At 40.2% G+C, this 14,605-nt stretch overlaps 1 protein-coding gene across 5 annotated transcripts in view; it reads right to left on the bottom strand.

The window, feature by feature from the left end:
- The window catches only part of MAP2K5 (mitogen-activated protein kinase kinase 5), a 195,315-nt gene that overhangs the window by 30,029 nt on the left and 150,681 nt on the right, over positions 1 to 14,605 (bottom strand). For 4 of the 5 annotated variants that reach the window (XR_004371552.2, XM_075069741.1, XM_032764314.2 and 1 more), the window contains one exon: positions 1,190 to 1,251. The exons of the other annotated variant lie outside the window; for it this stretch is intronic. Coding sequence is in view for 3 of the 4 variants with exons in the window: in XM_075069741.1 (XP_074925842.1) it covers positions 1,190 to 1,251 (62 nt within the window). In the remaining variant the exon portion in view is untranslated. The remainder of the gene's footprint in view (positions 1 to 1,189; positions 1,252 to 14,605) is intronic. 5 annotated transcript variants of the gene reach the window in all.

Here is a 14,605-nt window from a genome sequence, read left to right as displayed (position 1 = left end):
CACAAACTGTGTATTTACTATTTTAATTAACTGATAAATCATACTGTACATTCTTCATTTTCAATATCACTTCCCAGACATTATGGCAATCTTGAGAGAGAGTTTCTTGGAAATGTTTCACACATAATGTTTGTTTCATACAAATTATCTGAATATTCATTTTATTTGCATAGTTTTTGGCTCATTGGCCCTAACATGTGCTAGAGAACTTGAAATGTTTTAAAGCACAATCTACCACATCGCAGAGAGCTATGGGTCTGATCCCACGTGGGGCTCAATGCCTTTAACCTCACTGGCTTCATTGGGAAAGATTCCCTAAATCACTCCTTTCCTAAACACTGCTGCAGGGCCAGATTCTCGGCTGGCATAAACTGGCATAGCTCCACTGATTACACTGACTCCATTGGCACTGCCAATTTACACCAGCTGGCCAGCTGGCCCAGACAGTGCATTTTAATAAACGGGAACATCTTAGTCAAAAACATCACATTTGTACAAAGTTCAATGTCAGTTATTCTGCCTTCATTTTATTATTGAAATGGCTGCTTCCTTTGTAAATGAGACATTAAAAAAAAAAAACAATAAGCCTTTCCTCTCTCCTGTTTGTTACAATGAATTGTACTTAGAGCTTTAACCTTTTGTTGCTTTGGAAATTTATTCTTTCAACTATATTTTCTCCCTTCTCTCTGAAATTTAAAGTGCCTTCCACTGAACTATTCAGCCCTATAGTGTACTTTAAAATATGACTCCAAATAAAAATTACTTACTGGAAAGCCAATGAATTAATCAAGGACATTGTTTACCTTTCTAAACATTGAGGCAGTTTTATGAGTAATAATACAAGCAGCTTTGAATAATGAAGTTATAAATATGATTCCCTCTTTCCCCCAACCCTCCCAATTGAATTCTTAAAATAGCCTCTGTGCACAAGAATGCACCCAGATTCATAGTGGTTTATTAAAACAGGAAAAACCCTCCCAGGTACCGTACTTTTACGACCCTTCGTGTAAATAACGTTTACATAATTTAAACAGTTTGCTCAGCTTTGCTGCCCCATCTGCCCAAGGCCCCCGAGTCCCTCTCGCCTCAGAAAGGTTGCAGGGGAAGCCATAAGGTCTCATGGAGCTGCAAAGTTAATGGCATGTATCATTTACATTGAGGGCATGGCATGTTTGCAAACTGAGCTTACCATTGAGTGATGAAGTGTACAAATGGCTCAGAGAACTCCCCAACCGGAAGGACTGGCGATTCCTGGGATTGGTTTGATATTTGGGGGGAGGGAGGGAGAAGGGAAGGAAGAAAGAGTCAGGAGAAGTGAGGACAATTTTTAAAAAGGGAAGCAATATAACATTAAAAGCAGAGTAAGCAACAATGCCCCATCTCACACAGAGAAAGAGAGAAAAAGGTACAAATTCTTCTGAACATGTTTTATAAAACACTGAATTTAAAGTAATGAGTATTACACAATGGGTAGAAACATGTGGAAAGACATGGAGGAGAGGTGAAAAAAGGACAATGATAGCCAGAGGGTAGAAAGGAAGGTAGGGAAAGTGTAAATGAGAAATTAATGATTATTTAAGTAACACACAAATGGTCTTGTAATTAACAAAGAGCTGTGAAATTATTCTTGTGTTGATCTTTGTTTCTTTCACTGAATTCACTTTTTATGTACACTCAGGTTTATTTACACTTATTCATTTCAAAGCTGTCCGACTATGCATAGCTCTTGCTAGATTTAAAAGAAAAATTCTTACAAGAAATAAAAGAAATTAGAATGGAAGATTTGCCAGCCTAGCTAAATTAACTACCAAGTATTTATGAAAGCAAATAAATTAAGAGCACAAGAAAAAAATTACAAAGAGAGCAAATAACATTACCATTTGCAAAGGAAGGCTTTGCGAATTTAGGAGTTTTTCCAAGAATGACAGAGAGCTCCACTGTGTTTATAGTGTAACAGCTCAGGATGTAATGAAATTACACTGCAGAGTACTTTAACAGTGTCATCTCATTAGACCTACAGTTGGAACAAGAGAGCCACATAAAACAGGCAGCTGCAAATGACTCCATTCTCATCTATTCTCATTTGCTATTAAAAATACCTTTCGGCGGCTTTTTTCCTTCCTGACATCCCTACACAAAGTACCCTGCAAAGTATGATACATGCACCTATTTAAATTAACAAAGGAATGACTTATTTTAATCTCACTGTGCTTTGGAGTGCTTTGGCCATTTGGATGAGCAATATATCATTACATACAACCTTCCAGCGCTGCAGGCAAGAAACTCAGAGCGTGCAGCATTTGGTGGGAGCCAAACAATTTCTCTAGCACACAACTGTGTCAAATGCATGCATGTATTCATTATTGAGAATGTGAGGAAATAGCTTTGATGTAGTGGAAAAAAGATGATGATAAAAGCACCTCTGCAATGTGTGTGTCATTATCAATGGTGGCAGATAGATACAACTGCAGAGCCTCCTATGTGATTAGTAAATATACATATAATTGCTGTGGCCAATTATCAGAAAAATGAGATAGGTAATTACAAGACAGAAAATTAACCAGAACTCTTATTAAGGTTTCGTTTCCAATCCAAACAATTGAAACTGCTGGAAAATACAATTAAATCAAAAGTAAATGAAGAGTAAAAGGAGAAGCCAACACTGCTTTACAATTTTCAGAGTTCTATTTAATGTAGAGAATGTTTGACATTATGCACCGTAGTTCCTGTTGAATTTGTCCTAGAAGAGGGAAAGGTTAGTATTTCTAAACTTAAAAAAAAAGACATAAATATAGGAAGGTTTCCTCTGGAGAGTAGAAGAAACGTAAGGGAACACAGTGACTTTAAACTTTCCGTAGTTCAGAGAATCACACGTAGAAGTTACTCATATGTAAGATGAAAAATTCAGGGCAAAATTTCAGGTGCACTTGTGTTGAGTGAAGACAGGCTGGTGTACATATTTCCATGGTTTTCTGCTGCCCAGTAAAAGCCATGTCTGAGTTTAGAAATGGTAACTGCCCCCTCTCCCAAGTGGGATGGGTGGATTAAAAAAGAACAAATCCACATAACACAAGAAACCCTCACTGGATATATTTCACACAACTCTTTGAAAACTGGAAACTGGAGCTACCCCTGCAGAGCACTCTGGCGAGCTAGTTCTGTGCAGGGACCATCCCTTCATCAGAAGAGAGCACTGCCAATCCCACCTGGAGCACAAGCGAGGCGGAGTCTAAAAAGCTCATCTTCTGAGAACTGCAAATGTGCATCTATTTATGCCAGAGTGGAAGAGGGGCAGGCAGGACTTAACACCTATTTGGTAGGTGATAATTTCTGCAATCACAAAGAGGGTAGCACCAGGGGATCTGCCTATACCAGAGTGAAACAACATTATGGAAAGTGGAGTGAAAATCCACTGAATTGTATGAACCAATTGGAGACTCTCTCGCCACTTCACTGGAACTAGAGTTCCCGGGTTCCCTGGTAAAGGAATCAACAGAACTATAAGAAACAGCACACTAAAAAACTGCAAGACACTCAATAACACAACATCATTAATACCTTTGTCCTGCAATTCTTATACAGCGCACGGCAAGTAGCACAAGGTTGCTGCGCTCCAGCCAAGCAAGAAAGGAGGTTTCACCTGGGTGCAAGCAAGGCTACAGGCTAGGTACAGTCATACTCAATGAGTGGAAATTTCTAACTCACTGCACGCCAGCTCCCTTCTATCTTAGGCACTTATAAGCTAGACTGCAAGGACATCAATCACAGCAGTTTCCAGGTGGTGCTCTACTCTCGGAAGTTTAGAATAAAAAAAAGTGGGGGCAGTAGGTGGAGGATGAACCTACATGATTCACAGCATGTAAACTGAGTTCCATGGGCTTCGGATGTGGTCCTTAAAGGTCACTTCTGCTAATGGGCACAGATAACTTGGCGACCATATGGCAGGACACCTATTAACACTGCCTTCTGTCCAGCTCATCACTTTTTATCTTATTATATGAGCAACACTCCGCACCCACAATGTGCAAGAGCAGGTCCTAACTAAAGTCACTAGGTGACACCCACTCCTAGGCAGCTGGCCAGTAAATTTCACTATGAAAGAATAACATTCCGAGTACATAATGTAATTTAAACCATACTGGTAAAGTGAAGCAGTAGTGATGTTCTGTGAACCATTCTGAAAATGTGTGCCATAGGTATTGAAAACTCAACAACCCGGAGTGCAGGGAAGAAAGATTCTGAAACATCCAGTTTGCAATGAGGCCAAACAGGAAGTGACATTTGAAATTATTATTTTAGGAAAGTCAGAGATCACTTTTTTGAGACGAGGTTTATTAAGAATATTCAAATTCTGCTATGGGATTCAATACAGATTCCCACAAAAAACTCACTAAGAGCTAAGGCCTCATTACAAAGTATGATATAAAATAGTTTAATGAATTGCCAACTAGCCAACTTGATCAAAGCTGTCATTTTATCCTCCCTGGGACACCAAACAAGCCAAAGTGATACCAATGCATGGAGAATGAATTGAATTTAAGACATGAAATTCTATTCTGTTAAACTGCACATACATAATTGCACCAAAGTCAGCTAATTGCATCAAATGAATACCTTCATTTCACTTCTGAAAATACCAGCTGAAATATACAAGCATGCACGAGATAGGCGAGGAGGAAATACATCTCCACTGGAAAGAGCTGAAAGAGCAGACAATCAACCTAACTTCTTTCATAGTGAAACGATCAAAATCGGCCACTGAGCTTGCTGACACAGAATTTTTGAAATCACAGTAGTTGGAGATGGAACACACACATTAGATTATCATATCCATCCCACGCACTAATATTAATATTACTATTTTTATTTAGAGAATGAGTTTGCTCTATGGGCTTAGTTACAAATTTAAAAACACTCTGTACATGCTACCTGCTGAAATTTGAGCAACCACTGTGTTGTCACATGAGACAAAAAATCAAACAAAATCTAAGCAAAAAAAAATACGTATTACATTGTGTCCTGAAGTTCACTAGACTGGAACACTGGTGGACTCTCAAGGGGATGAAAATATGATAAAATAAAACAAAGCCTCACTAATCCCCACCGAGTCTTCACGCTAATTTTTTTTTGCACATTCTGCGTAAGAAAATATTGTCACACATGTGGAGTAATGTTAGTGTATTGCCCACATGAGATCTAATGGCCAACCTTATTTCATTCTACCAAAGAACAGAGTTTTATTCTATACAAGGCCAAAAGAATGCAGTGTAAAATTTTGAAGAGGATGGGGAAGAGGTATGTACTTTTTAAACTTAAAAAACCCCCTCAACAAAATGGACTCTACAATTTTCACTAAAAATGGGCATCCTCTGGTCAATATGTCAGAGCTTCAATCCAGGGGGCCTTCTGTATTTCTATTTCTAAATTACCAACTTCTAAACAGAACGGCTTATTAATGGGAAGGTTGATACAACCTTAACAATAGAGCCATAAATACATTCCTGGGAGACTGATGCCAATCAGCTTTAGAACTTTACAGGCCATTTTCTCCTCCGCATCTTGTTACCAAACACACCCTACTGGCCCAAGTATCCAAACAACATTTATGTAAGTGAGACCTAACACAGAAAAGAACAACGTTTAAGTCTCAGCAGCTTTCGAAGCGCTTGGTCAGCCTGATTCTCAAAAACAACTGAAATGTGCATGTACAGTGAGTACAGAGAAGGGCAGTGGGGGAAAAAAGAAGTTTGAGTGATGCCTTTGCCTTGTGAATAATGAACAGTTCAGGAAGGTCAACCCATTACAACTGAAACCGTTTAATTATTAATTATGCACAATCTATGAGCGAAAGGACAAGTTCAGAATGTTTAATGTGTGGTAACTCCAACTGGACTCTCTCTTGGCATCTTGTTATTAGCACTTGTCAGCAAGGTGCTCAGGCATAAAGAAAAAAGCACAGCAGCAGAAAATCTGAGCTAGAGGGAGGCGAGAGGGCTTTAAACTTCAAACACTGCTCCTGATATTTAATTTATAAAGTGACAACTCTCCGCTATAGAGCTTATCGACTTTCACGGCATTTAGGTAAGTTGCATTATCTAAATGAAGACATGGGAATATTTACACTTAGAGAATCTCTTTTTAATCTCCCTTCTTTAAAGAGAGCAGGACTGGCTTTGGAGGAATGAACATAGTCTCCAGAATTCAAATGCTCATTTTCAATCTGTGCATATAGGTTATCAGGTCTGGGTTTTATCCTCATTCACTACAGCAGGGATTGGAAAGCTTTTGCATGCTGCCTGCCAGGGTAAGCACCTTGGTGGGCTGGCCTGATTTGTTTACCTGCCGCGTCTGTAGGTTCGGCTGATCGCGATTCACCATCCCAGATCAATGGGGGCTGTGGGAAGCAGCAGCCAGCACATCCTTCGGCCCCCGCAGCTTCCTGCAGCCCCCATTGACCTGGAGCAGTGAATCGCGGCCAGTGGGAGCCGTGATCGGCCGAACCTGTGGACGTGGCAAGTAAACAAACCAGCCTGGCAGCACCCTGGCGGGACACGTGCCAAAGGTTGCCGATCCCTGCACTACACAAACCTAGAACCTCTCCATTCTTTCTGGTCTCAGAAGCACTGAGCAACCAGAACTCCCTTACCTTCTGTGGGTATAGAAATATCACCAAGGATCAGGCTGTAGTCATACAAACCAGCCCCAAAAGTTAAAAGAGAGGAGCAAAAATGAATTTGGCTGCTTACCTCCTTCCTCTGCAGAGGCCACTACACTGGATCTATGAATGTGTGTGTGTTTTGGAGTGGGTATGGTCACCTGGAAAGGAACAAATTCAGGGAGTCGCTGCTCTAGGTGGCATGCTCTTCTTGGAAACATTCTCAAGTTAATGACACTCAAGGCCAACTTCCAACCTACAACCTCTACTCACCTTCAGGGCTGTGCCCTAGACCAGCTTTGGCAGCATGGTTATCAAGATGGATCCAGGAAGGAGGACAACTGTACTGCAGTGCAGCGACAAGCCCAAGTGCCCTGCTACCTGAAAGGCAGAGGCCAGATTTGTAGCAAGTCCATTGGCTCTATGCTATTAGGAGGCTCTGCTTACCTGTTAACACTTCCTCTCTGTGACATTTTCCACAGCTTCAGAGCTACTGCTATTTTATACAAGATTTTCCTCTGTGCATGTGTTTGTGCAGAAGGAGATGACGTGGCTCTCTGGCCACGAGAGGAGAGTTAACATAAGAGAACAAACAAAACCCAAGTCACCGCCTTCTCGGAGTTTCCCCAATATACCCTGGCTCTGAGATTGCAATCTCCCCTGCACAGAGACTCTTGTTTCTTGTAGTTAATGGGCACATCTGCAGTGCTTAATAAATCACTCCAATGAGCAGAGTTTTGGGATACCAGACAAACCTGAACAGGGTTATAGAACTTTTAGGCACTACCACTGTGTCCTGCTTCACTTTAGAGTGAATTTTCAAAGAACACATTTATTTTTACACACTAGCCAAATTTAATTATGAGAAAGATGGCTGCGGGTAAACACTCAGGCTGATTTTTGCGAAGTGCTATATTTTACGCTATGCAGAAACAAATCCTGTGCAATTATGTGTTCTAAATCCACTGTAGTTACAAAGCTACTTAAATGTGACCACTGGAGTGAAATATTGACCACATTCAGTTGTATTCCTAAAAAGACAATATTCTTAAAAATATGCAACTGGCTTCTTACTAAATTTGTTTTAAGATTCCCCCAGAAATCTGCCTATAGGTGAATTCTTAAGAGTAACAAGGTTTGCAGAATACAACAGAGGCTGGAGGAGACTCACATAGCCAGGATTATAGCATTTCTAGACAGTCCCAATTTTACTGCCAACCGGGAGCTGGAAGGTCAAAGATGACTACATTTGTACGCTGGCCCAGTCCTTGCTCTTTTCTTAGTGGTAGGTGCCAACTGTGACAAATTATATGTGGGGGCATTTTGGTGTGAAATTCTGTCTGCTGGGACTGGAGTGTCAGCAGTAAACTCATTTATTTCAGGATCTCCAGCTGGACTAGAAACAAGGTTGAAAGGCCATTGTTTCATCCACCAAAACACTGAAACTACCCTCAACACCTCAAATCAAGCGAGAACTAGCTGTTCAGCAGGATAGCCTTGTCTACTACCCAAGTTCTTGTGGGGGCAGGGTGGAGGAATTGTACATATACTTGTGTGCATAAATATACATAATCTCACATATAATCACACTCTAGATATTTCAAGTATTCAGTCATTTTTCTCCTAAGGATTTGCTACTGTAAAATGTTTTCCAGAATTTGGCATAGGCAAGAAAGGTGAACAGAGTAACTAACCTTAAGAATAACCTACAATGTATATTAGGTCATTTTCTACCTTTTGCCAAGCTTTGTACTTGTTACTATGGCTCTCCGAAGGTTTTTTTTATCCCTTGCAGAGAAGTGTATAGGTAGCTGGAAAACAGGTTAATCTTTTAACCGTAACTGTAATTGCTTTCTCTCTAAAAACAAACATAAGAATTTTTTCTTCTCATTGCTGGTCTCTTGTCGATCATAAGCTACCAGAGCACAGCAATGTTTTGGGCAGATACACGTATATGCACACCCCTTTCAAATAGCTAAGGCACAGCAGCATGAAACACAGCCTCTTCCTGTTCACACCAAAGGGACTTCACTGGAAAAACTAAAACCATTTAGTGTTGCCTTTTCCCTCCGTACACTCCCAATGCATTTTTATTGCTTTTTCATAAAACACTGCTGAAAATAATCGAGCACGACCATTGACATCCACAAGATTGAGTTTTAGGAACCATTACATGAACTCACCCTCTTGGGAAGGTTCTTGCTCAGGTGGGTCTAAAGGTAATTATTCAGCAATTCCTACCTGTGGTTTTACCTTGCTCCTATGTAAGTCTCATACACTGGTAAGGTCACAGTTTTTGTCTCAATACAAGTACAATTGGTCTAGGACATAAATTATGATGGACTGTATTATTTATGGATTTTGTATATGTATATATCATGCATATATAGGTCATAATTTATATACAGATATTCTGATATTTGACTTGCTTCTCTCTTCAGAAACATAATATAAAATTTTTCAGGATTAAAACATAGAAATCTATGCAAAGTCTGTATATTACCTTCTGATGGCAACATATATAGAAAAGTTCTATAAAAAGGTTCATAAAGGAAAAGTCAAGCTGTATTTAATATTGATCCTATGCAGGCTGCTATTCTATATTATATAATGTAGATTGAAGAATCCAAAAATGAGCATTGGTGCAACATTAAGTTTGAGAAATTAAGCTCTAGAAAGGTTAATGTTTCTCTTGTAACATTAATTTGGTCATGTTGCACATACTGTATATTTTTACAGCTATGCCGCAGCAATAATGAAAGGTTGCATTTGACCAGGAAACCAGGAATAGAACATACATACATGTATGTGCTTTATGGGCATGTTACTTTTGCAGAGGAAGCCTTACATTTTGGACGTTGACATTTGAATGCCTGATGTCTGAACACTAACATTGCATTAATGCTCATTTTTGCTTTTAAATCGCCCAGCATTATGAATGAAAAAAGGAGACATTCAGAGCTCTTCAGTTTGTGGAGCTTGTAAACTCCTTGAACCTGAGCCAAATTGCAGTCCTGTGAAGCTTAGTTTCTCTGCAGGGGTGGGGTGAATTAACAAAGAGATTTAAAAAACAGAAAAGAACATATATCCAAAAATAATAGAAAAGTTCTCACATGTAAACTTCCAAATTTAAGCTTTCATGACTAACACTAATAAAACTATTTTCTTCAAACTGGACTGTTTTAAAAGTCCTAACAGCTGCAAAACATGCAGCGATCCCAATGCTGCAATCCCGTACTCACAAAAGCAGTCCATGCTCATGAGAATAGTCTCATTCAAAACGATATTGCAAGTTTGAAGTTTCTAATGTTTCCGGTTCTACATTACGCAAACATAAAAAATCTGATTAGAACACAGGAAAAATAATTTGCTTCCCCCACTGCCCTGACCGTAACTCAGAAGAGCCGAATTTTTTAAAAACAAACTAACAAAATCACCTTTGTGCTGAGACCAGCTACGGAAACTTTCAGTCAAAAAAGAATCGCTTTGAGAAGGCTATTGAAAAAGAAGGGGTTAGAAGCTGGAACTCAAGCTTAACTACAGCGCTTGCTACCACAAATGGTACAGTACAATGAAACCCAGTTTAAGCAACCACTCATGGGACCAGCAACAATTGGTTTCCTAATAGAGATACTTTAACTAAATAAGAGCCAAGCCAAATAGCCCTGGAAAGCCTGGGGATAATTCCAAGCAGTTGTTTAAGACTGGGGATTGCCTATTGGATGTGGTCCATAGCACAAGTTTCATCCATCTATCCACCTCTGGACATATAACAAACACCCCTAAAGTCAACAGACATATGGTTGGAAAGCTGACATGCCGAAAAGCCAAGAGCCTTGGGATCCATGTGGCCTCCTGGGATTTGCCACATGGATCCCAAAACATCTATATGTGTTCCTAAAATTCATTTGGCTGGCTGGAGAACTGTAAGTGCTAACATTTCAAAAATATTTCATTTAGAATATGTTTGAGGAAATAACTAGCCAGTGAAGCCTCATGTAGAATTCAAGGTGTGCTGCACACCACAGAAAAATGTAGCTATAGATTTGAAGCATAAGAACAATGTCATTTCCTGTTTTGATAAAACAAGGAGGACACAAGAATGCACTTCTGCCCCATACACTTTATGACCAACTGAACCCAAATTCTGGACCCCACAGCACACTGGACAGTAGACTGGAAATTCAAGGCAGTCTCATTTAAATATGAAACTGAAGATTTGTAATAAATTAAATATGAAAACGCATAATTACAATCTGTGCAGTGACCCTTGTGTTATTTGATACTGAATTACTGAATTCAATTTTACACTGTCCACAGTTTTCAATGTGCTACACACTTCTGTACAGCCAATGCACAACCACATCACACAAGTTGTTAGGAGGGATGCTGGAGGTTTTGGCAGCTGGGCAGGGAACAGCTGGGATTTTGACATCTGGGGAATTTGGGAGGCAGATCGGTATTGAAAGTAGTGAAATAGTTAAAACTGTAGCTTTTAAATTGTAATCTTTAGGTTTAAGAGTCAACCTACTACAGAGAATTGGAGCAGAATACACCTCTAAGAGCTATTGCTTCAGGAGTCTGCAGGCAACGCTGCACTGATTTACACTCATGCTGTGTATTATCTTCACCACTATAAGTAGGCATGATTTTTTGAACAAACCAAACCAGAGATTCGGAAGCATGATTTTTGTGGCTGGAGTGGACTGCACATCAAATTCGGTGGCTGTGCAATTGTGGAACACAGGGCCACAACCAGGACACCTCTCGAGCCAAGCATTGAGCTTCTGTTTTCAGCAGAACTCCATGCCCATTCCATGCTGCTGGAAAGGCTGCATTTGCAGCAACGGATGCCTATCCTTCCCAGTAGGGATTAACCCACACTGTCCCATGTTCCCATTCGACATTTCTGAGAGTTGCAGACGAACAAAATTGAGAGTTAGAATATCAGATTAGACACAGCACTCAAATGGCACCAGTCTGCCTGTATTACTGGCTGTGCCATTGGATGAACTGATGTTAACACTATTATAGACTCATTTTTGGAACATCAAGCATAAGTTCCATCATGGAAGGGAAAAGATGCTATGACAAGAATTGTTGCTTAAATTAGAATGTCCTATTTATAGCTGCAACAACAGGGCCCTATCAGACAAGTGTCCCATTCATACAATACTCCTCACTAAGCTGCAGCACCAAATAATAATTAATAATTCATTAATAATTTGGCCTATCTAGAAAACAAGAACTTTGTTTCATAAAAAATCTCAAGGTTTCCAAATTTGTTTTCTTTCTGTGAGTCTGTTTCTCTCAATCTCTTCTATTGGAGCTGTTCCACTTTGTATAAATAGTTAAATATTGACTGGGCCAGAGAGAGATTGCTTCTCTAGGCAGCTGGCTAGGGCCCTCACTTGAGATATGAGAGATGCAGGTTCAAGTCCCTGCTCCAAATCAGGTAGAGCAGAGATTTGAACATTGACTTGATTCCAAGTAGGAACTGAACCTGGCCCTCCCACATATCAAGTGAGTACACTAACCACTTGGCTACTGGTTATTTTGGGGTGCTCTGTGCATGTGTGCACGTTTCTTTCTTCCCCACTCCCCCGTCCTGGGTCCGTAGAAACCTTCCTTAAGAGTGCTTGTTGAAACTGATATATCTGCACAAGAAGGTGAAAAATTCCTGACCACATCCATTAATAATAAAGACCTTACAAAGAACTGACAGAAGAGTTTACAACTACCTCTCAAATCACTTACTCAACATGTGGAATTTCTGCAGGAAAATGTCAGTCCTAATTCATGGAAAGAAATAGAAACCAATTCTCTTGATCTGCTATAGTTAAGAAGTCTTACAACTGGTTTTTGCTAGGTTAAAACAATTCAGTTAAAAAGTCAACTTTACAATAACTTTTCCAGTATTAGCCACGATCCTGAATTTTTCACCATGGATTAAAAAACAAACATCGAAGTTTACATTTCATGACAACCACGAATATTTTTAAATAAGGGTTTTTCTTATGTCAGGTGCCACAGCACATACAGTGTTTGTGAAGAATCCAGAATACCTATGTAACAGAAGAACGACCTCTTAACAAGTTTGCACATCAATACATCATATGAATTAAACATAATTATAAACAAACAGAACATTAACTTTTGGATTACTTTCTATTTTGATGGAATGGATAATAATAGTTCTAGAGAAATAATGATTGCCAACAGAACAAATGATTGTTAGAAAGAATCAAGATCTTAACGCTAATTCTGCAGTACCATTGTTAAAAACAACCAACTTGCACTAATTTCAACATATTGAACTTTGAAAGGAGATAACCAGATCTCTTAGGATTGTACCTTGCATTAAAAATAGACTATGATCAGTGTTCTGTCTCCCCAGGATACATTTAAAAAACTGTAATACTCTTCTCACTGACCACAACATGAGACATCCCCATGACTGTTTCTAATCTATCTGTATAATCTCATCAAGCCTCAACTCTATTAATCTGCAGTTTACAAAACATGTTACAGTAATAGTAAAACACGGCACTATCAAAAGCATGCAGGCCTCTATTCTGCAAAGCACTTAAGCACGTGCTTAAAGTGAAAACACACGCTTAAGTCCCACTGCTTAAGTGCTTTGATAAATAGAGATAGACTCAAACACTTGTTGAATTGCTTTACTGAAAGCGGGCCTCGCATAGTGGAGGGAATTACAATTAAAAACATCTCTGCCAGGAAGAACTATTGGTCCACTCAAAGGCTTTTGATAAAATATCCTGGTCCCTGAATGGCATCAGCCCCGCTAGCCAGCAGCAATGCCTGCCAGCTCTTCTCCCTACTCGATCAAACTGGAGCCAACTTGGGATACCTGGTTTATGACTCCTGCAGGAGCCCGTCTATGTGACTGAGTCACACAGAGATGTCAGACTGCATTCCATCCCGCGTTAGGTGCAAGGTCACTGAACAGAAGCTCCAAGGCCCTGTGCTTTGATCACTCTAAGCAGGATGGTTGGGCACTGAACTGCCACTGGATCCCCAAATTCAGGAAAGTTTCTTTAAACAACTGTGTGATATTCGTATTTATAGGGGGAAAAGGACCCAAATTACCCTGTTGCACATAAAAGGGTCATAGCTAGGGAGTCAAGAAAAAGATTCCAGGAGTTTAAACTTGTGACAACTCTGGTTCATTATCATTCTCTCAGCAGTGGGGAGGAAATATGGCCTACCAGCTCTTTGGAGTCTGAGAATTCCTGTGGAAATCAAGTCCTAGCCTCACAGATCCTAAGGCACCCATACGGAAAGCCAGTTGCTCTCTGCTGTTTCCCCCCATACCCATAGTAGTATGACTCATTCAGGAGCCGTGTGCTGCTAGTGGTCCACTGCTGTGCACTACTGGTTCCGAGGAAGAGAGAAGCTACAGATCATCACTTCTAGCTGTTATGATCCTCATTAAGCTAGGTGGGGAATTCTGCCTCAATATCTGCGGGTTCCTGAGGAAACATGCTGTGCAGAGCAGCTGCAAGCTGGAGGGGAGGGGCAGAGCTCTGCTCCCCCCTCCTGTGAGTTTTAGGACCTCTCAGCCCCTATTTCCCCTCATCTGCTCCCCTCTATATACTCTGCAACAGAGGGGAGCATTTGGCCCAAGATAACCAGTCTTACAACACTAAACATTTCTAATCGCTAATACCCATGTTAGCAAGAACTTACTGAAAACAGCAGCAGCTGTACAATACCAGATAATAACAGACGATCTCTCACGAGGTCCTTATGTAGGAAGAGTAGTACACATTAGCACAGTAAGGGGGTCCCATTATTGCTCCCCAACACGGGCAAAGAGCTGAGAGAAAGGGAATAGGAGGAGGGGGAAAAAAAGCAAGATAAGATTAAAACAAACAAGGTTAAAATGTGTATATTAACAAGAGTATATGGGGTGGAGGCACCTAGAAT

Source organism: Chelonoidis abingdonii, chromosome 9 (genome assembly GCF_003597395.2).
Source record: "Chelonoidis abingdonii isolate Lonesome George chromosome 9, CheloAbing_2.0, whole genome shotgun sequence".
Taxonomy (NCBI): Eukaryota; Metazoa; Chordata; order Testudines; family Testudinidae; genus Chelonoidis; species Chelonoidis abingdonii.
This window is presented reverse-complemented; position numbering and strand designations above follow the sequence as displayed.